Source organism: Phoca vitulina, unplaced genomic scaffold (assembly GCF_004348235.1).
Source record: "Phoca vitulina isolate PV1807 unplaced genomic scaffold, GSC_HSeal_1.0 scaffold61, whole genome shotgun sequence".
NCBI classification, from domain to species: Eukaryota; Metazoa; Chordata; class Mammalia; order Carnivora; family Phocidae; genus Phoca; species Phoca vitulina.
Genome location: NW_022589764.1, coordinates 8,867,773 through 8,894,038, shown reverse-complemented (window position 1 = coordinate 8,894,038; position 26,266 = coordinate 8,867,773). Strand labels below are relative to the sequence as shown.

The following is a 26,266-nucleotide window of genomic DNA, read 5'->3' as shown; positions in this document are numbered from 1 at the left end:
GGGGGGGGGGGGCGGTGTGTGGAACAGGAAGTTGGTTGAAAGGAGGCCTGAGTTCTGAAAATTTGGCCAATTCTGTGTTTCAGCTGAAGAAGGAAGGGAATAAAACTTTGGTTAGGGAAATGGGGAGGTAGAAATCAACAGAAGAGAAGACAATTATAAAGGAAAAAAATGTCACCATGTTTGTTCTGATGCTGTGTCATTATTTTTACCTCTTTTCGAAATGTTTATTGGCAACCTAAGTTCACAGCTCTGAGAACAGTGGTTCTGGGACTTCAGCACACAGCAGAACCCCCTGAAGGACATGTAAAACCGGTTGGCAGGGCCTCCCTGCAGAGATTCTGATTCAACAGGTCTGGGTGGGGCCTGGGAATGGGCATTTCTAGCAAGTTCCCAGAGGAAGCTGCTGCTGGCCTGAGGAACACACTTTGAGAATCACTGTCTCAGAGGCCCTGGGTCTGACCCCCTGATGACAAGAGGATGATCTTAAATATCTGTATAGCCCATAATTGTTTACAGAGCTCTTTCACAGACATGTAATTCACTTAATCTCCCGTAAACCCTGCCTTGTCTGATAGAGATCAGCCATCAGCCTGGTCAGGGTTGGCACTTAGAATGTGGCCAAGCTAAGAAGGAGGGTCCTTCCCTGCTCAGCCTCTTGAGGGGAAGGGAACAAAGTCACATACTCATGCCCATATTTACTTAAACTAACTTATCAAAACAAAGTTCTTTTACATAAATGTAAGGAGTGCTTTCTAGGAAGGTGGATGGTTCTTTGCTTCATTTGGTTATTTAAGCCTATAAAAGCTTGTAAACTTGACACTAGCCTTCCTATTTCATAAAGAACAAAAGCCTAATATGTGACAGTGCATTCAGCAATATTTCAGTTTTGGCAATATTTCCCAGAGTGTGGAATAAGACAGCCCCCGTCAGAATCGCCTCATGTGATTCGCCACGTGGATGAGCCCCTCCCCCAGCCCTCCACAGCTGACGTGTGTGTGTGTGTGTGTGTGTGCACACGTGTACAGGTGCATGACGCGCCAGAGCCCAGTACAGAGACACAGAGCCACAGAGATCCGCACTTTAGGAAGACCTGTGGCAACGGCTTTTGTCCCCTCTGGTCTGTGGGTGGGTAGCATGGTATCTTACACTATCACAGGAATTAAGGGGACCCCCTGGGACCGAGCACAGCTGGGGCTTGGACAGGGGCCGGGCACACAGCCTTGTCGCAGGGAGGCAGAACTCGGATGGGAACCGCATGAGGAACATTCTCAGTGAGAGCCAGCCAGGAGAACACACTTGGGAGTATATAGGAAGCTCTCCCCGGAGTGTGACCTCAGGGAGTCCAGGGCCTGGGAGCGAGGGAGCCAGGGGCTGGAAGAGGGGCAGGCCAGGCCGGGCCAGACTGCTGTGGGACACAGAGATCGGCGTGGGAAGGGCCTCTGTGCTTTCGTGCTCATGGTCAGCCCTGCCTTGCTGCCTGAAGGGAAGGTGAAGGGTCATGGACCACTCTTGGAGCAAGACGTAGAGGACTGCACGGGGAGACCCGGCACGTCCCAGCAGTGCCCCCCAGAGCTCTCCCCTTCTCCAAACCTCTATAACCTCACAAGTAAAGAGGAATAAGAATACCTACTCACTACAGAAGATGTTCAACAAAATGGGGTTTTAGGAAAATGCCTAGCCAGGGATTTGGTATTCAGGCTTGTGTAGTGACTCTTCTCATTCTCAGACAGTCGCCACAGTCCTGGGGGTGTGTGACCAGAGCCAAGACTGCAGCCCTCCCTGGAGGCACACAGGTGGCCCCAGGAAGATGGCTGGCCGCTGGCCATCCCCCATAGGGCCTGTTAAGACCCGTCTCTCAAGCACTTAGGGGAACATTGCTGCCCCTCAGGTGTGCACTCTACCCGCCGCATAAACCACGGAGACGCTACACCCACAGTGAGTCTGTCGTGGGCTGCTCGGAAGCCGACAGTGGCAGACGCAGACGCAGGTAGGAATAACAGAGGAGAAGGAATCTCTCAGTGTTATTTTTCATCACTTTTCACATAGCATTTGGAAACCTTTGCTTCTCTCTCTTTTTTGAGACATTTCAAACCCTGGGATATTTTAACAGAAAGGGTCCTTACTCACCTAGTCAAAGCACTGTATTGTGCAGGGAGGGGCCTGAGCGCAGGCCTGAGGCTCTACAGGAAGTAGTAATGGGGCCACTTCGGCACCAAGAGACTGATTCCAGGGCCCAGCTTCTACTCCCATGCTGCACTGCCTCTCCGAAGGCAGAGTCATAGCGAAAACAGCTTGACACACCTGTTCACCTGTTCACAGGGTGAGACCCTCAGGGGAGGCCAAGGACCAAGGGCCAAGATGCACAGGCATTTGCCAGATTGTGGAGCCAGGATGTGGCCCCCCTGAACCTCACACCAATAGAACCAGGCAGGGTGGGTGCATTGGTTCGTGAAGGTTGAGGGGCCCAGCAGTGCACTAGAAGAGGTGGCAGGGGCAAGTGGGGTAAGTGTGGCCAAGCTGGCCAGGAACCCGTATCCCCATGGCCCATCCTCCCGTGTCACCACACTGCATGACTATGAGGCCTTGGTGGCAGTGGGGGTATTAGGTTTAAAAAAGAAGTCTTCCATGAGAGACGATGGACTCTGAAAAACAAACTGAGGGTTCTAGAGGGGAGGGGGGTGGGAGGATGGGTTAGCCTGGTGATGGGTATTAAAGAGGGCACGTTCTGCACAGAGCACTGGGTGTTATGCACAAACAATGAATCATGGAACACTACACCAAAAACTAATGTATGTTGATTAACATAACAATAAAAAATTTTTAAAAAAAGTCTTCCATATCAGATAAAGGGCTAGTATCCAAAATCTATAAAGAATTTCTTAAACTCAACACCCAAAGAAAAAATAATCCAATCAAGAAGTGGGCAGAAGACATGAACAGATATTTTTCCAAAGAAGACATCCAAATGGCCAACAGACACATAGAAAAGTGCTCAACATCGCTTGGCATCAGAGAAATCCAAATCAAAACCTCAATGAGATATCACCTCACACCAGTCAGAATGGCTAAAATTAACAAGTCAGGAAACGACAGATGTTGGCGGGGATGTGGAGAAAGGGGAACCCTCCTACACTGTTGGTGGAAATGCAAGCTGGTGCAGCCACCCTGGAAAACAGTATGGAGGTTCCTCAAAAAGTTGAAAATAGAGCTACCATACGATCCAGCAATTGCACTACTGGGTATTTACCCCAAAGATACAAATGTAGGGATCCGAAGGGGTACGTGCACCAAGATGTTTATAGCAGCAATGTCCACAATAGCCAAACTGTGGAAAGAGCCAAGATGTCCATCGACAGATGAATGGATAAAGAAGATGTGGTATATATATACAATGGAATATTATTCAGCCATCAAAAGGAATGAGATCTTGCCATTTGCAACGACGTGGATGGAACTGGAGGGTGTTAAGCTGAGCGAAATAAGTCAATCAGAGAAAGACATGTATCATATGACCTCACTGATATGAGGAATTCTTAATCTCAGGAAACAAACTGAGGGTTGCTGGAGTGGGGGGTGGGGTGGGAGGAATGGGGTGGCTGGGTGATAGACATTGGGGAGGGTATGTGCTATGGTGAGCACTGTGAAGTGTGCAAGACTGTTGAATCATAGATCTGTACCTCTGAAACAATGCAATATATGTTAAGAAAAGAAAAAGAAGATAGCAGGAAGGGAAGAATGAAGGGGGGGAAATCGGAGGGGGAGATGAACAATGAGAGGTGATGGACCCTGAAAAACAAGGTGAGGGTTCTAGAGGGGAGGGGGTGGGAGAATGGGTTGGCCTGGTGGAGGGCACGTTCTGCATGGAGCACTGGGTGTTATATGCAAATAATGAATCATGGAACACTACATCAAACACTAATGATGTAATGTATGGTGATTAACATAACATAATAATAAAAAAAAAAGGAGTCTTCAGGGGGATAGGCCGAGTAACATCTTGCTGTGCAAATGTTTATATTTTAATGTGGCAAAAAAAATTATTTTAACCCCATTCTTTGATCTCTGCATGGAGGACAAGGTACAGAGGAGGTGGTGTGGGCATAAACCTGTACTCTTAACACTGGTGAAAGCTTGTCGTGGTCACAGCATGGTGACCTACCTGTAAAAGTGGAAAAGTGATTTAGACTCAGTTACTCCCAATAAGCAAAAGGTGGAAACAACACAAGCATCCAGCTACAGATGAATGGATGAACACAATGTGGTATATCCATGCAATGGGCTATCACTCAGCCTTGTTGTGGACTGCATCTGGGCGTCCCCCCAAAATTCAGATGTTGAGGCCCCAACCCTCAATGTGGTATATTAGGAGGTGGGGCTTAGGTCTAGATGAGGTCATGAGGATGGAGCCCCCATGATGGGATTAGTGTCCTTCTGAGAAGGAAAAAGAGACTAGAGCTCATTCTCTCAGTCACATGAGGACACGGCAACGAGGTGGCGATCTACAAGCCAGGAAGTGGGCCCTTACCAGACACCAGCTCTGCTGACACCTTGATCTTGGATTGCTCAGCCTCCAGATGGTGAGAAATCAACGTCTGTGGTTTAAGTGGCCCAGTTTTGGTATTGTGTTACAGTGGCACTCAAGGACCAAGACTAGCCTTAAAAAGGAAAGAAATTCTGACACCTGCTACAACACAGATGAACCTTGAAGCCGTTATGCTTGAGCAGAATAAACCAGTCACAAAAGGACAAATACCATATGATTTGCTTATACAACACACTTAGAATGGTCAAATTCAGAAACAAAGTCAGACGGTGGTGGCCAGGTGCTGGGGTTGAGGGAGAAATGGACGTGAGTGTTTAATGGGGACAGAGCTTCAGTGGGCCAAGAAGAAACAGTTCTGGAGATAACGGTGGGGATGTTTGCATGACAGTGTGAATGTTAATGCCACTGACCTGTACAAAAAGGTTAAGATGGTAAATTTCATGTTATGAGTATATTTTCACAATTAAAAAAAAAAACAGCTAAGGTTCAGTGCATTAATACGGTGTTCGTAGTAAGGTTTAAAACAGCTCTGTAGGGGCACCTGGGTGGCTCAGTCAGTTAAGCGTCTGACTCGATCTCTCGGGAGATCAAGCCCTGCATCGGACTCCGTGCTCAGCGGGTAGTCTGCTTGAGATTCTCTGTCCTCCCTCTGTCCCTCACCCCCATGCTCTTGCTCTCTCTCTCTCTAAAATAAATATTTTTAAAAAATAAAAAAATAAAAAACAAAACAGCTTTGTATTGTGAACAGGATACTCATTGAAATATAGATACTTGCTAAAATGAGGAAAGCTGAGACGCCCCCTCCCTTGCAGAAGCCCCCATGAATACAGGAGCCGATAGTTGGCCGGTCGGAAGGTGCCTGTCGGGCCCAGGAGGCCAGCGGCACGCCGCAAACAGTTGGCCTCAGATGCAGCCTCATGTGACAAGAAGCAAAGCCTTCACCTTCTGCCTGCAAATGAGAATAACGTGCTCTCATTCTCTGATTTGTCCCCCAGGAGGAAGAGTGACAAAAGAAGACCCCTCCCAGTCGAGGCTCCAGTCCACGGAGAGAAGGAAGAAAGCAATCTCCTAATTGGTACCGTATACATCAGGTCAAATAATTTTCTTACTTTCTAGCAACACCGACTAAAAATTTCACCCACACGAGAGCCACGTGCAAGATGGCATAAAAACAGTGAACAGCTCTGAGGTTGCACACCTCCCTGCCTGATCCCCCCTCCCCATGGTCTGAAACCTTAGATAAGCTTATTTCCACCAGTCTTACAAATGCACAGAGGGGCTCGGAGAGGGTAGGCAGCATGTCACAGCTGGTCAGAGTGGCGGGTCAGATTAGGCCAGCGAGCCTGGCTCTGAAGTAGCATCATCTGTCAGAGAATCTGGCCCCCAGAGCAGAGCATCCGAGTGCTTATCTGGGAAGAAGGAACAAGGACACTCATCAATAGCATGGGACTTAAATCCACCCCACATCAGGTAAAATTAATTACATACTTAATTAGATGCTTACTTTATACCAGTATAACATTTTCCATGGGCTTTTATATCAGTATAAAATCTACAGTGGGTTCAGCAAACTTTCTGTAATGGTCCAGCTCATACATGCTTTTAGTTTTGTGGGCCTTGTGGTCTCTGTTTTAACTGCTCAACTCAGCCACGTGAAGAGCAACCAGAGACAACATGTGAATGAATGGATGTGACTATGTTCCAGTACCACTTTATGTACAAATACAGATGGCAGCTCCCACTTGGCCCATGGGCCATCGTTTGCCCACCCCTTACGTATGCAAACCCAGGGATGCATTTCCAATTTATCAGCCATGACCAGGTATCCACCACTGGCCCAGCACTGGTTCCCCGGCATGAGCCTCCCAGGCCAGGTGCTGGTTGCTTTCTTCCAGCAAAATTGGTGGGTGCGTTCTGTGATCAAGCTGCAGGATGCCTCTTGTATGGTTCTAACCGGGACCATTCCACCTGGGAAATCTCGTATCCTTATGAATTTTGTTGGATTGTTCCTGTGACTACAACGATTCTTGGAGAGATGACAGATAGCTCAGCAGTCATTTCAGCAGGTTTGGTACTTCAGTTGGGTCTGGATTGCGTGGACTCTTTCCTAAGAGCCAAGAGGGGGGTGAGAACCGAGGGAGTGGGTTGGCTCACTGATAAAGCCGTAATTGGGATGTAGTGGGCAACGCCGTTACACTGTGGAAGTGTCGCGTGCTTGGTTAACTTGGAAGAGGATTGGAAATCTAGTAACCCCAAATTAATCAATGTGTACGTAGGTGTTTGATTTTTTTTTTAAACAATCTAGCCTATCTTTTTTTAAAATTTTTTATTTAAATTCAATTTAATTAACATGTACTATATTATTAGTTTCAGAGGTAGGATCCAGTGATTCATCAGTTGCATATGATACCCATTGCTCATTACATCAAGTGCCCTCCTTAATGCCCATCACCCAGTTACCCCATCCCCCCCACCCCCCTCCCTTCTAGCAACCCTCAGTTTGTTCCCTATAGTTAAGAGCCTCTCATGGTTTGTCTGCCTCTCTGATTTCATCTTATTTTATTTTTCCTTCCTTCCCCTATGTTCATCTGCTTTGTTTCTTAAATTCCACATATGAGTGAAATCATATGGTATTTGTCTTTCTCTGACTGACTTATTTCACTTAGCATAATAGTTCCATCCACATCATGGCAAATGGCAAGATTTCATTCTTTTTGATGGCTGAGTAATATTCCATTGTCTATATATAGCACATCTTCTTTCTCCATTCATCTGTCAAGGGACATCTGGGTTCTTTCCGTAGGTTGGCTATTGTGGACATTGCTGCTATAAACATTGGGATGCAGGTGCCCCTTTGAATCACTGTGTTTGTATCCTTTGGACAAATATCTAGTCCTCCAATTGCTGGTCTATCTTCTTCTCAGTCAGCTGTCATTGGAATGGACAAAATGTAAGGTCTGAAGCACTGGAGTTGGTTCTGCCCCCCAGGCTCATATAGCATGCTCAGAGGGATGACACTGGGTTTGATTTTTATTCAGTGTCTTACCTGAAGAATGGGGCCGCTGTCCCACATGGGCAGAAATGGTTTCGGCTCTCCATTCTCTGCATGCGTGCTCACTCGCGTGCACTTTTGCCACTTACCTCCCCTCTTACAGCACTGTGGCGCCTCTCTCCTTTCTTGCAGATGGATGGTTTCTAGCCTGCTTCCAAACCCCACCTCGGCTGAGTGTTGGGCAGCCCTTCTACATGATCCTATGACTCTTGATATGGACGCAGTCCTGTCAGACTTTGTTCGGTCCACGGGGGCAGAACCTGGTCTGGCCAGAGACCTGCTGGAAGGTAAGCGGGCCTTGTTGTCCCCATGCCACTCTCCTGGGCAGAAGAACCTCGAACCGGTGAAAAAAGATAAGAAGATTTCTGTTACCTGACGGTGGTGGGACTGAGCTCATTAAGAGTAAAAAAAAAAAGGTGTTGATGATGAAATAGTTTGTGTTATTCTTGGCTTTATTTTGAGTATGGAATCAATAACTCAGCACTCTACAGTAAAACTGCAGAAGGCATTATTAGTTCAGCTTTGCTTTGCATTAAAGCTTAAAGATAGTCAAAATTTATCAGAAATTACTTTTTTAAAGGAAATATATAACAGGGCAGAAATAATAGAACATTGAAGAGAACACTTTTGTTGGAGACCTGAACATTTCTTATCTCTATCGTGGCTGAGACAAAAATACTTTAGGCGAAGGAAAACCACGTAGTAGCCAGTAAATAGATGGTAGTAATTCATACTCAAGAAGGCTGAACTCCTCCTTAAACCTTAAGTGTAGATATCGTTTGTTACGTGGAAAATGTGCAATTTCTGTCTCAGGCTCTAAAATGGACTTACTTTGTGTATTTTTAAAATCTTTTTGTGTACTTGTGTGTGGTGGGGTAAAGATGAGAGGTGGGAAGAGCCTGTCATAACTTCTCAGAACAAACAAATGTGTGAGAGAATTTGTAAATGATTTCTCTTGGCTTCAAATGTATAAACTGCTGTTTATGGAATTAGCTAATACTTGGTTAAGTTGTTCTAAGTCACAATTATCCCTTAGTTCACTTAGGAAGCAATATGGATTGCTACACATTTGTATGATGGCGGAGGTAACTATTCAAATCCCATGGAAAACTAAGAACGACCTCTTCAAGGGCTCTGAGAAAATGCCAATAGGCCAGCAACAACAGTGTCAATTTTAACTTTCCCTGAAGCTCCCAGAATTTCAAACAAACTCAGGGTTCAGAATAAAAATGCGTAGCGAATGTTTGTGATGCACATAAATCGAAGTGCGATTCTCACCCCCACCCCCCGCACGCCGATTGTCGATCCCCTCCCTGACAGTCCCACTGCTTTTCCTCCCTGAAGTGAGCAGCCATGCAGAGAGGCAGGTGCAGAGTGAGGCTGGCAGCGAGAGCTGGGGCCAAACCCAGACCCAGCCACTTACTGGCTCTGCATCACAGAGGGCAGATTATTTTCTTCCCTTAACCTCAGTTTTTCCTGTATATCAATCCTAACCCTCACCCACCTTCCAGGGTGATTGTGCACATTTGAAGCCGTGATGCCAAATGCTTGCTGGAGTTACCCACGTGTAGCAGAGGTTCCAAAAGCAGTCGACAAAGATCCTGTTCGTCGCTGCAGTAGCACTGACTTGCTCTGAATTATCTGGATAGCCTTAAGTAGGAAACGAGAGTTGTCAGCCCTTTTCTTCCTTAATTTTATTTTTTAAATGAAAATACCAAAAAATTGACCTTTTGGGGTATAGTTCTAAGAATGATGCATAGATTTATGTTATTACTAGCAGTCTCAGACACAGAACCACCTCGTCCCCCACCCCCCATCTGCCTCCCTGCTGTGTTTGATCGTCATGCCCTCTCCCACCCTGTCCACTGACAGCCACTGCTCTGGCTCCTGTCATATTCGCTCTGTCTCTTCCAAGAATGCCATATAAATGGAGTCATGCAGAACCTAACCTTTTGAAACTGGCTTCTGTTCACTCAGCATCACTATTTTGAGATTCATGCAAGGTGTGCATGTCAACAGTTTGTTCCTTTTTATTGCTAAGTGCTACCCATCCTAGAGATGGACCACAGTTTGTTTATCCGGTTAACCTGTGCAAGGGCGTTTCAGTTGCTTCCAATTTGGGGCAGTTATGACTAGAGCTGCTCTCAAATGTGTATTTGACAACTGGGGCTTCTGTGAACATCATTTAAATTTTTCCACGGTGCACACACAGGGGTGGGATTTGCTGGCTTATATGGTAACTGTATGTTTCACTTTGCAAGAAACTGCCGAACTGTTTTCCAGAGTGCTGAACCATTTTGCATTTCCCCAGCAACGTAGGAGAGTTCTGGCTGCTCCACGTCCCCATCAGCACTTGGTATTTCTTTTCTTTCTTATTATTTTCTCCATTCTCCTAGGTGTGGAATGGTATTTCTCCATCACTTTGGTTTTCATCTCCCCACTGACTAATGATGTTAAATGTTTTGTTATTATTCTCCATATGTATCTTCTCTTTGGTGAAATGATCATTCAGTTCTTCTGCCTATTTCTAAATGGAGTCATTTGACTTCTTGTAGTAGAATTTTGAGAGTTCTTTATATATTCTGAGGATAAATCGTTTGTCAGAGATGGAATCTGAAAATATTCTTCTCCAGTCTGTGTCTTGACTTCTTATCCTCTTGCCGGTAGCCTTTGCAGAGCAAAAGTTTTTAATCTTGGGGAAGTCCAATTCATCATTTTTTCTTGCATGGATCATATTTCGGGTGACATGTTTAAGAACCTTTGCATGACCCTAGGTCGTGAAGATTTTCTCCAAGGTGGTCTCTTAAAAGTTTTCTACTTTAGATCTCTGACTCATTTTGAGTGGATTTTTTAAGAATATCTGGGCTAGAGTCCATTTGTATACATATGGGGCTCAAATTGTTTCAAAACCATTTGTTGAAAAGATTATCCTTCCTCCATTGAATTTCCTTTGCACATTTGTCAAAAACCAACTAAACGTATCTGTGGGAAGCTAATTCTTGATGCTGATTCTGTTCCATTGATCAATATGTCTGTTCCTTTGCCAGTACTTCTCCATCTTGATTAGTGTAGCTTCGTGGTGAGTCAAAGTCAGCATGATTCTTCTAACCTTATTTTTCTCTTTCGAAAGTGTTTCAACTATTCTCTTTCCTTTGCCTTTCCATATAAATTTGAGGATCAACTTATGTCTCTCTCTAAAATATCCTGCTGGGATTTTGATTGGAATTGTGTTAAATCTGTAAATCAATCCTATGTTTTGCCTTACAATCAATAAAGTCAGTGTAGCCATACTTCCCATTTATTATTTCATCTCTGAATTATTTCATCAGCATTTTGTAGTTTTTAGCATATGGATCCTATACATGTTTGTTAGATTTATATATAGGGGTTTTTTGAGCTATTGTAAATGGTATTGGTTTTTTTTTAATTTCAGTTTCTAATTGTTCATCGTTAGTACAGAGAAATATAATTGATCTTTGTGTGTTGCCCTTGTATCTTACAATCTTGCTAAACTCAATTATTTGTCCTAAGGTATATGTGTATGTATACACCCTCATGCATGTGTGCACACGTGTGCACACACACGTGTGTGTGTGTGTGTATTCCTTTGGATTTTCTACATAGACAGTCATGTTGTCTCTGAATAGAGATAGTTTTATTTCTTACTCCAATGTGTATGCCTTTTATTTATTTTTCTTGACTTATTGCACTGGCAAGTACTTCCAGGAAGAAGGTAAATGGTAGTGGTGAAAGAAAGCATCCTTGCCTTGTTCTTGATCTTAGGATGGAAGCGTACCCCCCAACAGTCTTTCACCGTTATGTAGAATAGCTGTAGGGCTTTTTTTTTTAAGATTTTATTTATTTATTTATTATTATTATTTTTTAAGATTTTATTTATTTTTCAACAGAGAGAGAGACAGCGAGAGAGGGAACACAAGCAGGGGGAGTGGGAGAGGGAGAAGCAGGCTCCCCGCTGAGCAGGGAGCCCAATGTGGGACTTGATCCCAGGCCCTGGAATCATGACCTGAGCCGAAGGCAGACGCCGAATGACTGATCCACCCAGGCGCCCAAGATTTTATTTATTTATTTGACCGAGAGAGAGCACAAGCAGGGAGAGTGGCAGGGGGAGGGAGAGGGAGAAGCAGGCTCCCTGCAGAGCAAGGAAAGCCCAGTGTGGGGCTCGATCCCAGGACCCCGGGATCATGACCTGAGCCAAAGGCAGTCACTTAACCAACTGAGCCACCCAGGTGCCCTAGCTGTAAGTGTTTGTAGATGTTCTTTATAAGGTGGAGGAAAGTCCTTTCCTATTTTGTTGAGAGATTTATCATGAATACGTGTTAAGTTTTTCAAATGCATTTTCCATGTCAATTGATATAATTAAGTGGGTTTTTTTCCCCTTCTTTAAACTGCTAATAAAACAGATTATATTGATTGCCTTGTAATAATAAACCAGGCTGTCAGCTATTATTTAAAGATTTTTGTACTCCACATTTTTCTCTTCTGGGACTCAGATGATAGGAGTCTTAGAGTTTATTATTGTCCTCAGATCACTACAATTCTTAAAAAAAAAAAAAAAAAGATTTATTTACTTTAGAGAGAGAGAAGAGGGAGGGGCAGAGGGACAGAAAAAAGCAGACTTCACAGAGTGCAGAGCCCGAATTGGGTCTCAGTCTCACAACCCTGAGATTATAACCTGAGCTAAAACCAAGAGCCAGATGCTTAACCAACTGCCCCATGATCATTACAGTTCTGTTCACTTTCTCAGTCTTTTATCATCTATTGTTCCAATTAGATCATTTCTATTGATCTATTTATAAATTTACTATTTCCTCTGTCAGCTCTATTTTGTTACTTATCCCATCCAGTGAGTTTTTTATTTTGGTTGTTGAATTTTTTTTTATTTCTAACATTTCCACTTGATTCTTTATTTTTTTCTGTTTCTTTGCTGAGGCTCTCTATTTTTCAAGAGTGTCCTTTTCTGTTGTAAAATATTTATAATAACTGCTCTGAAGCCTTTGTCAGATAATTCCAATATCAATTTCATTTCAGTATTGCTATTGAAATGTCTGGTTTGGTGGGGGGAGTTGTTTGGTTTTTTTGTATGCTGAGTAAATTTGGATTGTATTTCTAAACATTTTGGAGATTATGTTTTGAGACTATAGTTGTTGTTTAAAATTATGGCACATGTTATTTTTGTTTTAAATTGCCCCAGTTGGTTTCAGACCAGAAGTTCCAGGTTCCCCAAGACTTCTGTGCATTGTGGTTCCAAGGTCAACTCTATTTGGATCTGTCTCATATGTGTACCACCTAGTGGCCAGTCTGAGACCTGGGCAGTAGTCTGTCCCATATTTCACTGCTCAAAGCCTCTGGGATCTGTTTAGAGTCAGATTCATACATGTACAGCTCAGGGGTAAACCCAAGAGTTCATAAACAACTTTAAGGGGTTGCTTTCCCAAATTTCTGCTTCATTGTAATCTCCTCAATAGTGCTGGGTCCCTGAGCTTTGTTTATTCCCACATTCCTACAGATTCGATTTGACTGTGCTTAGGTCTGAACTAAGCAATCAAAATCCAAAATGAAAAAAAAGTCACGGGGTTTACCTCTGGGGACCATAACTCCCATGATTGAAGAAGAAGATTTCCCTGTTTCCCAGTTTTTATTTCCTGCCATCCCTCATTGCTGCCACAAAATTGCTTTAGCTCTGGGGCACTAGAGAACTGAGAAAATTTTTTGAAGAAAAAAAGACAAAAGAGGGGTTTCTACACACTCTCTGAACATTAGAGACCCCTTTTCTGCTTCTGGGGCCAGAGCTAGAGGGCTTTTCCTGGAGCTAATGCCCACTTCTGGGTTTGGGGCTGCACTGAGTTCACATGCGGGAGACTGGAAGAAAAAGTGATCAACTCACCACCAGTTCTGGGGTACTTTGAATTACGGTCTTCTTCCCCCATCTGCCTGCTCTCACATACTCCTCTGAGTCCCCCAGCAGCTGCTCCATGCATTCTGTCCTGGTGTCCTGCTGCTTTCAGCAGGGGAGATGGGGTGCAGTGTCCTTGCTCCAGCTCACCTAGGATAGAACCTGTCCACTGTCTTTACCAGTGGAGAGACTATGGTTACACATGGATGTTGGGCTCTTTCAGTTGTGGGAGTTATTTGGGTCAAGATTTTTCCAAAAGCCAGTGTTTCAAAGAATGAAATCTTTTCCTTGTGATCTTGCTAAGGGTAAAACCACACGGTGATGGCAGAAGCTGGGTGAAAAAGTCCATGGGCCCTCTCTGCACTGTTTTTTAAACTTCTTGTGAGTGTTTTTAATTACTGATTTCAAAATAAAAAGTTTAAAACACACATCCAGTGATGGGAATCACAATAGAGCAGAGGACAGCCAATGAGAAGAAAAAATAACATAGGTTGATAAAGACCCTGGCAAAAAAAGACAGGATAGGGACAGCAGAATAGAAGGACAGAAGGACAGAGAAAATGCACACTGATCTGCCTCCGGTGAAGGGTGCATCCTTACGTGGCTGTCTGATCCCTTCACATCTGCCTATTGCACGTTGGCTAAGTGGCCTTTCTGAAATAAGTTTGGGTTGAATGATTCTGTTGCCCCAAATCCTTTGATATCCCCTGTTACCTGTAGAATAAACTCCTCTACATGGCACTCAGTTCCTTTCAACCTGGGCCCCATTCCATCCCGTCCACCTCGTCTCTGGTAAAATTCTTCACCATCCTTTTCCCCAGACACACCATCCACCCCTGTGCTTCAGCTTAAGCTCAGGTCATGTGCTGCCCACTCTCTCTGCACACACTCTGCCTCACTCTTGAGACTGGACTCCTCTTCCAGGTTGGTGTATGAGCTCCACAACAGCAGGGACGATAGCAGGTTTTGCTCACTGTGTCCCTCCAACACCCAGTACATGCCAGTCCCTCAGTGGGATGATCTGGCTGCTGGGCACACAGCAATAAGCAACCAGATGAAAATCCTCATCCTCATGGAGACAGACAATAAGTAGCATAAATAAATTATATAGTATTTTAGTGGATAGTGCTATGGAGAAAACTGTATCAGAGGGAGGGGAAAGGGGGTATAGATGTGAATACAATTTTTAATTAGGGTTGTCAGAGAAGGACTTATTAATAAAAACAGGATCTGAGCAAAGATTTGAGGCATGAGAGAGTAATGACATAGCTATCTGGAGAAAGAAGTTTCCAGCAAGAGCTGGAATTAATTGGTCATTCTTTGCCATTCCTCAAACTTTGTAGACTTCTATTGTCACATATATTTGATTTTGTCTTATTTTATAATTAATCACATACTTATTTTCTCATTAAATTAGATGTTCTTAAAATCAAAGACAATAACATTGACAATAGTAGTTAGCATTTATGTTGCATTGTTATATGCCAGACTCTAGGCTCTTTAAATGTGATGTCTCATTTAATACACACAGTGAATTAGAAAAGTGTTAGATTTCCCATTTTATAGGCAAGAAAGCTGAAGCTAAGAAAATTCCCTGAAGTTATACATCCAGAACATAGCAGAACCAGCATTTGAACCCAATTGTGTCACTCAATGCCAGGTTCTTTCTGCAAAAATATCTACAATTTATCTTCATGCCCACTGTCCTTCTAGAGGATAACAGCACTTTGTGTTGCTGTATGCACTCAAAAGAGTTTTAACTAATCACCAAAGGGATGTTTTAGTAACCCATTTTATGATGTGGCTAATTAACTTTTCAAATAAAATATTACTTTAATAGACCACAAAACCATTCAAAAAATAGAACTAATAGCTAACGATCAGATGCCAAACACTATCTGGCCACTTTAAAAATGCTAAAAGCTAGTTAAAAAGATTTTTGAGTGGCCAAACACATGAGTTGTTTATACAGCGTCCATTCCCTTCTTAAAGACAAAGCAACTCTCATGCTTTTATAATAACCATGAATCTTAGGCCTTGAAGCTCTACCAAGATATCTTTCAGTGTACCCAGGCCTTACTTTTGTTGCGACCCAAAGAAAAAAAAAATCCTCAAATAAACAGCCAAGTTGCATTTAGGAAGAATATTAATTGGAAATTAACATCTCACATGTCCCTAGTATAATCCTTCAGAATCCTTGTGGAATTTGCAAAGTTAAGGAAAATAATGGCAACTAAGTTAAATTGTATTCTCCAAAATATATATATGGAAGTTGTCCACATACTTTAAGATGCATGTATATTTACCAGTTGAGTTGAAATTTGACAACTAAAGTACTTAGAGTTGTTTATGGGGGAATATAACCTCTTCTGCAATCCTGGGCCCCTTAGATTTAAAGTATATATGGTTTGGAATTTTGCATATGGCGTCCTTTCTTGGTCCAGCTCACACGAGAGGTAACTCCCAGTAACTTACCAGTCATATTGACAGGCTATTCCATTAACATTTACATCTGGCCTATGAAAACTTTTCCACAATTGGGGACAGCAGCTGCTGACTTAGATAACTATAATAATGCCCCAAAGAGTACACCCAAGAAATGGGGGAGGGGATGAAGAGAGAAGAATGTGTTTAGTAAAGTTCTCACATTAGCCCACCAGCTGTGTATGGGATCTGCCCATAACAAACCCACATAGTTGTCTGTGGAGCATTCAGCAGAGTGGACAAGATGAAATTGGAAGTGGTAGGGGAGCCAAAGGGGACTCTGCCTGAAGACTGGCCAGTTGCTGTCACTGACCCAGGACTTAAACACACAAGAAACTGAGGTAGGCTTCAGAATAGTTACTCTTTTAATTAAAATGAGAAAAGTGTTCCAAGGCCAGATATCCCAGGTGTGTGTAATCAGAGCATTCTTTCTCTTCAGTCAAGCTAGATCTGAAGCCCAGTCTTGAACACATGCCATCCTATTTACCAGAAGAATTCACTGCTGTAAGTTTTTCAGGTTTGCATAATTAGAAAGCTTGAGTGGGATCATCCTTGGGTGGGAACGAAAAAGTGGCTTGGCGACCTTGAATCCTAAGCAAGAATTAAGAGGAGGAGAAGGTCTGAAGGGCTCTGGCCAGTGAGTCTAGAAATTCTATAATGAAGACACTCATTGCTCTCCCTGCTGTCCTGCTGCCACTGGGGAGAGCTCTGCCATTACACTAGACATATTTAAAATAATACAGCCAAAAATAAAGAAATCCTGTTCAGGATCAGACTTCCAAGATGACTCCTCTGGTCTGGCCCCGTTTAGGAAGACACATACTCTCTTTAGATAGGGGAGAGTGTTTAAATACTCTTGAAACAAACTGAGATCCATTACAACCATATGTGAGGAGTTTCCTTTTGGGATGCTAATCAATGAAGTAGATCTTATTTCCCTCATTTCCTTTCCATTAGGGTAGATTGTAACCCCAGGTACCATCACTGGCCTATTTTATTGGCTTTACTCAAGAAGCTGTCCCATCTTGGCTACTTGAAATGAAATGTTTCCTCTCTGGAAAGCCAATCATGTCCAAGACAGTCTTTCTCAATGGAGATTTCCACCTGGGCTATCCCATAGCCCCCACCTTTTGGAGTTCTTCCACCTTGCTTTGCTGATGTGCACATTCCTAAGAGGCTTCCGCCCAGTGCAGTCAGTAATGTGGACTGAAATTAACTGTGTTGAAGAGGGAGGGTCAAGAGAACAACATCCCCTGGTGGAAGATCCTCTGATATTGTGGCTCAGAATTGGAGTCATAAAAGTTAAACATTTTTTAAGATAAAAAGTAGCTATGCAAACCAAAATCAATTAAAAATTTGGGGCAGGAAAGGGGAAGATGCTACATATCAAGAACTCATACTTAAGCAAAAACAATGATATGGTCAGTCTGCAAGCATGTATTGAGGGCCTCTGACCTGGATGTTGGAGATCCAGTGTGGAAGAAGGAAGGGCTGTGCCTTCTGCCCTCAATTACTTAACAACCCCCTGCTATCACAGTCAGGTAAATGGCCAAAATGAGGGATCCAAGAGGAGAACCCAGGTCAGCTTAGGGTGGTCCAAGATGATACCATAGGTTGCTGAGGCTCAGAGGTGGAATAGGAATTTACTAGGCAGAAAGGTGTGTGTGTGTGTGTGTGTGTGTGTGTGTGTGTGTGTGTGTGTGTTTGTAAGGCAGGGAGGTTGCATATTCCAGTCGGAGGGAAGAGCATTTGCAAAGGTATGGAAGCATAAAAATCAGAGAAGGAGCTCAGTATTGCTGTGTCACAGGCTATGACTGGAGGGGAAATGGCAGGAGATAGATGAGACTGCGTGGATGGACACATCTCAAAGCGCCTAGTGTTCCATGCAGAGAAGTTACCTTTTAAGCAGTGAGAAGCACTGAAGGGAAGTAGGGAGGTCACAGGAAACATTATGAGACTAGAGTGCAAAATAGATTGTATCCCATTTCTAAATCCTAATTGTCTATGGTTCCGCTTGAAGAACTATGCCTGCCAAAAGCATGAGGAGCATGAGGGTCAGAGGGAAAGGGGATCATTAGTTAGCCACAGTCCTCATGGTAGCAACTGGTGGCACTAGCGTTTATATCTCTAAACCAGTAAGGAGATTTCTGCTACTTTCCAGGCAAGGGATAATGGGCAAATGGCATGAAATGCCATCTGTGCCTGTACATTGCGTCAGTAAGTTATGGGATCAGCCTCCCAGTGAGCTTATTCCTTCAAATTCCCACCATGATCAAGCATGCTTTGGGGAATCAGTCTCACAGATGGCCTCTGGTTGCTTCCAAGACATGGATCAAGGACAGGATTGGAGTGGCCATTTCTCATTATTAAGAGCCCACTTGATCAGCCATGCTGTACTCATATAAAAGCTCAGGGGTGACCTATAGTCTGAATGAATGGGATGTTTGCTCATGGCACCAAGAATTGAGGAGGGTCCTCTAGCTACTGGTCCTCAGTTGCCCTCATTCCTCTGGGTTGCATTTATCCCATTAGCAGACACCCCTCAAGTCTGGGGCTCCCCTTGGAGCACTGAGTTTGTGGGAAGGTGAGACCAGGCTTGTGTGTAGCCACAATTTTTTGGTGGTACCTAGCATTTTCTATATATATAATCATATCACCTGCAAATAGTGCTACTTTTCCCTTTATGAATCAGAAACCTTTTATTCCTTTTTCTTGCATGATTGCACTAAGATTTCCAGCACTATGCTGAATAGAAGTGGTGAGAATGGACACCCTTGCCTTGTTTCTGATCTTGAAAGGAGAGTTTTTAACCTTTCAGTGTTGAGTATAATGTTAGCTATGGGGCTTATCATATAGGATCTTTATTATGTTGAGATATATTCTTTCTATACACAATTTCTTGGAAGTTTTTACCATGAAAGGATGTTATATTTTGTCAAATGCTTTTCTGCCTCTATTGAGATTATCATATGATTTTTATCTTTCATTCTATTAATGCAGTGTATCACATTTATTGATTTGCGTATGTTGAACAATCCTTGCATCTCAGAGATAAATCTCAAATGATCATGTTGTATGATCTTTTTAATGAACTACTGAATTTAGTTTGCTAATATTTTGTTGAAAATTGTTGCATCTGTATTTATCAGGAATGTTGACCTCTGGTTTTCTTGCAGTGTCCTTATCTGAATTTTGTATCAGGTTAATCCTGGCCTCATAAAGTGAGTTTGGGAGTATATCCTCTTCTTCAGATTTTTGGAAGTTTTCAAAAGATTGGTGTTATTTCTTCCTTAAATGTCTGGTAGAATTCACAAGTGAAACCATCTGGTCCTGGACTGTTCTTTGTTGCAAAGTTTTTGATTACTGAACTATCCCCTTACTCATTATTGATCTGTTCAGATTTTCTATTTCTTCATGATTTAGTCATGGTAGGTTTTATGTCTCTAGCAATTTATCCACGTTTTTTTATATGTTCTCCAATTTGTTGGCATATAACTGTTTATATGGTCTTGTACGATTCTTTGTATTTCTGTGGTATCAGTTGCAATGTCTTTTCTTTCATATCTGATTCTATTTGAGTTCTCTCTCTTTTTTTTTTTTCTTGGTAAGTCTAGCTAACACTTTGTCAATTTTGTTTATCTTTTCAAAAAAACAGCTCTTAGTTTCATTGGTCTTTCTATTGTTTTTCTGATGTCTATTTTATTTATTTCCACTCTGATTTTTATTTCCTTCCTTCTATTAACTTTGGACTTAGTATTTCTTCTTTTTCTAGTTCCTTGGGGTATAAAGCTAGGTTGTTTATTTCAGATCTCTTTCTTTTCTTAATGCAGGCATTTATCACTATAAAATGCCCTCTTAAGACTGCTTTTGTTTCATACCATAGGTTCTGATATGTTGTGTTTCCATTTTCATTAGTTTCAAGATTCTTTTTCATTTCCTTTATGTTTCTTCTTTAACCCAATGGTTGTTCAGGACTGTGCTGTTTAATTTCTAAGTATTTGTGAATTCTCCAGCTTTTCTTCTATTGTTGATTTCTTGCTTCATATCACTGTTGTCAGAAAAGATAATTGGTATTATTTTAATCTTCTTAAATTTGTTAATATTTCATATGATCTATCCTAGAGAATATTTATGTGTGCTTGAGAAGAGTGTGTATTCTGCTGCTCTTGGATGGAATGTTCTGTATATGACTGCTAGGTCAACTAAATCTAAAGTATGATTCAAGTCTAGCATTCCTTGTTGTTTTTCTGTCTGATGATCTATCTATTGTTGAAAGTGGGGAATTGACGTCCCCTACTATTATTTTGTTGTTGTTTTTCTCCCCTCTAATCTGTTAGTTTATGTTTCATGTATTTAGATGCTCCTGTGTTGGGTGCATATGTATTAAGTACTGTTATATCTTCTTGATTAATTGACTCCCTTACCATTATATAATACCTTCTTTGTCTCTTGTTACATTTTTGGTGTAAAGTCTATTTTACTAGGTATTAGTATAGCTACCCTGTTCTCTCTTGATTTCCACTTCCACAGAATATCTTTTTCCATCCCTTCACTTGTAAACTATGTGTATCCTTGCAACCGAAGTGAATCTCTTATAGGCAGCATATAGTTGGGTATTGATTTCTATCCATCCAACCACTCTGTGCCTTTTGATTGGAGAATTTAATCCATTTACACTTAGAATAATTATTGATAGATAAGGACTTACTAATGTCATCTTATTGTTTTCTGGCTGTTTTGTAGCTCCCTTTCTCCTTTCTTCCTCTTTTGTGGCCTTCTTTTATGGATTGATATTATGTAGTAGTATGCTTGGATTCCTTTCTCTTTATGTTTTATTAATTTACTGTAGTTTTATGGTTTCTGATTGCCATGAGGCTTACATAAAATTTTTTTACTACAATGAATATTTATTAATTTTATATTAAATGAAAGCTGTAAGCATCATACACATATATAGAATAACAGTAGCTGGCTATACCTCCTCACCAGAGATTCTCCTTCCATGTCTAATATTGGAAGATCAGGGTTTAATTTTAATGAGGTAAAAGGTAAGTTTTTTTTTTTATTATGTTATGTTAGTCACTATACAGTACATGATTAGTTTTTGATGTAGTGTTCCATGATTCATTGTTTGCGTATAACACCCAGTTGCAATACATGCCCTCCTTAATACCCATCACCAGGCTAACCCATTTCCCCATGCCCCTCCCCTCTAAAACCCTCAGTTTGTTTCCCAGAGTCCATTGTCTCTCATGGTTTGTCTCCCCCTCTGATTTCCCCCTCCTTCATTTTTCCCTTCCTTCTCCTAATGCCCTCCATGCTATTCCTTATGTTCCACATATAAGTGAAACCATATGACAATTGTCTTTCTTTGCTTGACTTATTTCACTTAGCATAATCTCCTCCAATTCCATCCATGTTGATGCAAATGGTAAGTATTCATCCTTTCTGATGGCTGAGTAATATTCCATTGTATATATGGACCACATCTTCTTTATCCATTTGTCTGTTGAAGGGCATCTCGGCTCCTTCTACAGTTTGGCTATTGTGGACATAGCTGCTGTAAAGAACTTCTCAAACTCAACACCCAAAAAACAAATAATCAAGTCAATAAATGGGTGGAAGACATGAACAGACACTTCTCTAAAGAAGACATACAAATGGCTAACAGACACATGAAAAAATGTTCAACATTATTAGCCATCAGGGAAATTCAAATCAAAACCACATTGAGATATACCACCTTACACCAGTTAGAATGGCAAAAATTAACAAGGCACGAAACAACAAATGTTGGAGAGGATGTGGAGAAAGGGGAACACTTTTACACTGTTGGTGGGAATGCAAGTTGGTACAGCCACTTTGGAAAACAGTATGGAGGTTCCTCAAAAAGTTAAAAATAGAGCTACCCTATGACCCAGCAATTGCACTACTGGGTATTTACCCCAAAGATACAGATGTAGTAAAACATCTTATATTTATTAACAATTTATTTTATGCTGATAACAGCAACATCAATCATATAGAAAAAGTCTACCCTTTTACTCCCCTCTTTTGTGTCTTTGATGTCATAATATCTCTTTTTATATTGTGTATTCATTAAAAAAAATATTGTAGCTATAGTTATTTTAATACTCTTGTCATTTAATCTTTCTATGTAACACTCTACCATATTACAGTATTAGACTATTCTGAATTTGACCATAAGCCTACCTTTCCCAGTGTGTTTTATATTTTCATATTTTTTCATTTTACTCATTAGTATCCTTTCATTTCACCTTAAAGAACTCCTTTCAGCATTTCTCGTAAGGCAGGTCTCACAGTGATGAACTCCCTCAGCTTTTGTTGTCTAGAAAAGTCTTTATCTCCCCTTCATTTCTGAAAGACAACTTTACCACGTATAAAGTATCCTTGGTTGGAAGTTTTTTTCTTTCAGTATTTTGAATATACGATCCCACTCTCTTCTGGCCTGTGAGATTTCTGCTGATTCCACTGACACCCCTTTGGGGGTTCCCTTATGAGTTACACACTTTTTTTTCCTCTTGCTTCTTTTAAGATTATCTCTTCATCTTTGATTTTTGACAGTTTTATTATAGTGTCTTGGAGAGAATCTCTTTAAGTTGATTTTGTTTAGTGACCTATGAGCTTCATCAATTGGCTATCCAAATCTTGTTCCTGATTTGGGAAATTTCCAGCCATTATTTCTTTAAATATATTTTCTGTCTCCTTCTCCCTCCCTTATGCTTCTGAGACTTTAATAATTTACAAATTGTTTTTTTTATTTTATCCCGTAATCATGTGGGCTTTCTTCACTCTTTTTCAATCCTTTTTTCCTTTGTACTCCACTGACTGAATGATTTCAAAGATTCTGTCTTCTATCTTACAGATTCTTTCTTCTGCTTGATTCATCTACTGTTGGCACTTCCTATTGCATTTTTCATTTCATTCATTGTATTCTTCAGCTCCAGGATTTCTGTTTGGTTCTTTTTTATGATTTTCTTTCTTTTTTTTTTTTTTTTTGTTAAACTTTTCATTTTGTTTGTATATTGTTTCCTGATTTTGTTGAATTATCTTTCTGTGTGTCTTGTAGTTTGTTGGGTTTCCTCAAAACAGCTGTCTTGCATTCTTTATCAGCTAAGTTGCAAGATCTCCATGTCTTTGAGGCCAGTTACTGAAAGATTATTATGATCCTTTAGTGGTGTAATATTTCTTTGATTTTTCATGTTCCTTGAAGTTTTGCATTACTGTCATCACATTTGAAGTAGCAGTCACCTCCTCCAGTCTTTACTCACTGCCTTCAGGAGAGAAATACCTTCCCTCAATCAAGCTAAGGATTTTGAGGCTTTCTCAGACCTTCTGTGGATACACCTGCTCCATGTTTCCTGCTCCCTCTTGTGGCAGAATTCTTGAGCTTGTATGACTTCTGATCTGCCATGCTGACAAGCCTCCCTTTTGCTTTCTCAAAGGCAGTGCTAAAGCTCAAGTTCTGTTTTTCAAACAGATCTCTTCCTAGAGTGCAGATGTGAGCCAACTTTCTGTGTGTGCTCACTAGCCATCTGCCAAAGCTCACTTTCACCAGTGCTCGGGGTGCCCATTGGCCAGTTGGGGTATCCATAGGTGAGCTGTTTCCAGTGGCTCATGGGCAGGCTTTTTGATGGAGTCCATGAGGCAGTTAGTGGGATCCACATCCCTTTAATGCCCCTTAAGAGTCCTATCTGCCACTCTCCCAGCCTTCTCCCACCACCCAGTCATGCAGCTCATGACTCAATAATCTGGATCAGGTTAGCCTCCTTGGCAGTGTCCCACATAGCAGGGGAAGCTGGTGCTTACGTACATAATCTGGCTCTCCCCTGTGGGAGAAATCATGGACCAAGAGGATTTCTCTTGGTATTAAGCTGTGCTGCCTTGGGGAAGGGATGATGCAGGTAAAGTCAAACTGTTCCTCTAATCTTTTCCAGTGTGACCAAGTCCATATGTTTTTTCTTGCTCCAACGTTGTGCTGGAACTTCTCCTCTAGAAACCTGGATTTCTAGGTTCTCTCATCCATGGGTGATATCTAAAACAGTGTTTCACATGGGCTCTCAAACTGTAGCCAAGAGGAGCTGAAAGGTTCATGGCAGAGTCCACAGCTGGGACTGAGGTCTGCATGCCTTTTACCCAACACATGGGTAGGTGAGACTTCTCCTGGATCCCACAGTTGCCACAAAGGCACTTTTGTCCATGAATGAATGGGAAATTATTCTTGGAGCGGGGAATGGACAAAAATGCAAGATGTCCTATTCCACCATGATGCTGACATCACCTCTTTATAGTCCTTAATTTGAATTGAAATTGCTAATGGCCAAACTGTGGAAAGAGCCGAGATGCCCTTCAACAGATGAATGGATAAAGAAGATGTGGTCCATATATGCAATGGAATATTTCTCAGCCATCAGAAAGGATGAATACCCAACTTTTACATCAACATGGATAGGACTGGAGGAGATAATGCTAAGTGAAATAAATCAAGCAGAGAAAGTCAATTATCATACGGTTTCACTTATTTGTGGAACATAAGGAATAGCATGGAGGACATTAGGAGAAGGAAGGGAAAAATGAAGGGGGGTAAATCGGAGGGAGAGATGAACCATGAGAGACTATGGACTCTGAGAAACAATTTGAGGGTTTTAGAGGGGAGGGGGGGTGGGAGGATGGATTAGCCCAGTGATGGGTATTAAGGAGGGCACGTACTGCATGGAGCACTGGGTGTTACATGAAAACAATGAATCGTGGATCACTACATCAAAAACTAATGATGTATTGTATGGTGACTAACATAACATAATAAAATTAAATTTTAAAAAAGAAATTGCTAATATGGACTCACGATGTATTTTATTTGAAAAATAGATATTTCCTAGATCTGTTCACTACAGTCTTGGAAACAACAATCAACTAAGCAGTGAGCAACTCTAGTGTCCAAATTTTGGGTGCCATTTATCATTTCTCATAAAAGGAGTCAGGGCTCCTTGGAGAAATGTCTGATTCCAGTTCTGGGCAAGATGTCAGCTGAGCCAGGAACCCTGTGACCAGAAAGTAGGAAAGCTTTCATATGTGACCTGGTCTTATCAAAAAGACAAGAGCCACTCTGGAGAAGCTCCCATAGACAGAGGTGTGATAACTGAAACATCAATAAGCACAAGTATAATAATTGTATGGTTCTAAACACATCAAATATGTTTACATACATGAATTTGTAATGGAACTGAAAGACAATTCATTGATAATTTTTGGAAGATGCTAAGGAACCAACTCATTATTTTGAAAAACTGAGATAATAATAAAGGAAAATAAGCATTGTCCTGCCCTTCTAATAACACTTAGTATCACTGTGTAACTAGTTAATGAGAGGAAGGTTCTCTTTATAAATACTTGAGTTTAAGAAGAAGGGCTGATAGAATTATAATACCACTATTTTGTAACCTCTATTGAATCTAGACAGGGATCTTCAGTAGCTGACAATATCACAAAAAGAGATTATCAGCCATTACATGCCTCTTAATAGCAGTACCAACAGCACTTATGAAAGTCTTGCTAAAAGTGAAAAGAACCTGAGTCTGATCAAAACCCTATATAGTCACCAAATGACAGCAAATACAAAGGATGGAGGAACTTGTTCTATGACAACACAAGTATGCAATAGCTAAATCTAGGCTGTAGGTTTCTTCAAGAAATAAATTCTGGGGTAAATTCCACAGATCAGGAGTTTGTTTCCTTTTTCTTTAAATTGCCAGATAATACATGTTTTAGGTTTTATGGGCCAAGCAGTTTATTCAGCTCTGCTGTTGGAGCATGAAAGCAGCCAGAAACAATGGGTGCAACTGTATTTTAATAAACTATTTGCTAGAGCAGACATACAGCCTGTGGGCCATAGTTTGCCAGCCCCTATTATAAATTTAAAAAGGCTTAAAGGACACATCAACCATTCAAAATGTATGCACATTACTTAAATTTCGATTCAAGCAAACTATAAAAAAAAAAAAAGAAAAATGGGGGCATCTGGGTGGCTCAGTCAGTTAAGCATCTAACTCTTGGTTTTGGCTCAGGTCATGATCTCAGTGTCCTGGTATCAAGCCCTGTGTTGGGCTCCATGCTCAGCAGAGAGTCTGCTTGAAGATTCTCTCCCTCTGCACCTCCCCCCACTCTCACTCTCTCTCTCTCTCTCTCTCTCTCTCTCAAATAAATAAATCTTAAGGGGTTAGCCTGGTGATGGGTATTAAAGAGGGCACATTCT

The 26,266-nt window shown here is 41.7% G+C and overlaps 1 protein-coding gene across 1 annotated transcript in view; it reads left to right on the top strand.

Annotated features, from left to right (window-relative positions):
• The window catches only part of OTUD7A (OTU deubiquitinase 7A), a 373,732-nt gene that overhangs the window by 204,560 nt on the left and 142,906 nt on the right, over positions 1 to 26,266 (top strand). The window contains exons 3-4 of the mRNA XM_032391280.1: positions 5,539 to 5,634; positions 7,728 to 7,882. Of these exons, the coding sequence (XP_032247171.1) occupies positions 5,539 to 5,634; positions 7,728 to 7,882 (251 nt within the window). The remainder of the gene's footprint in view (positions 1 to 5,538; positions 5,635 to 7,727; positions 7,883 to 26,266) is intronic.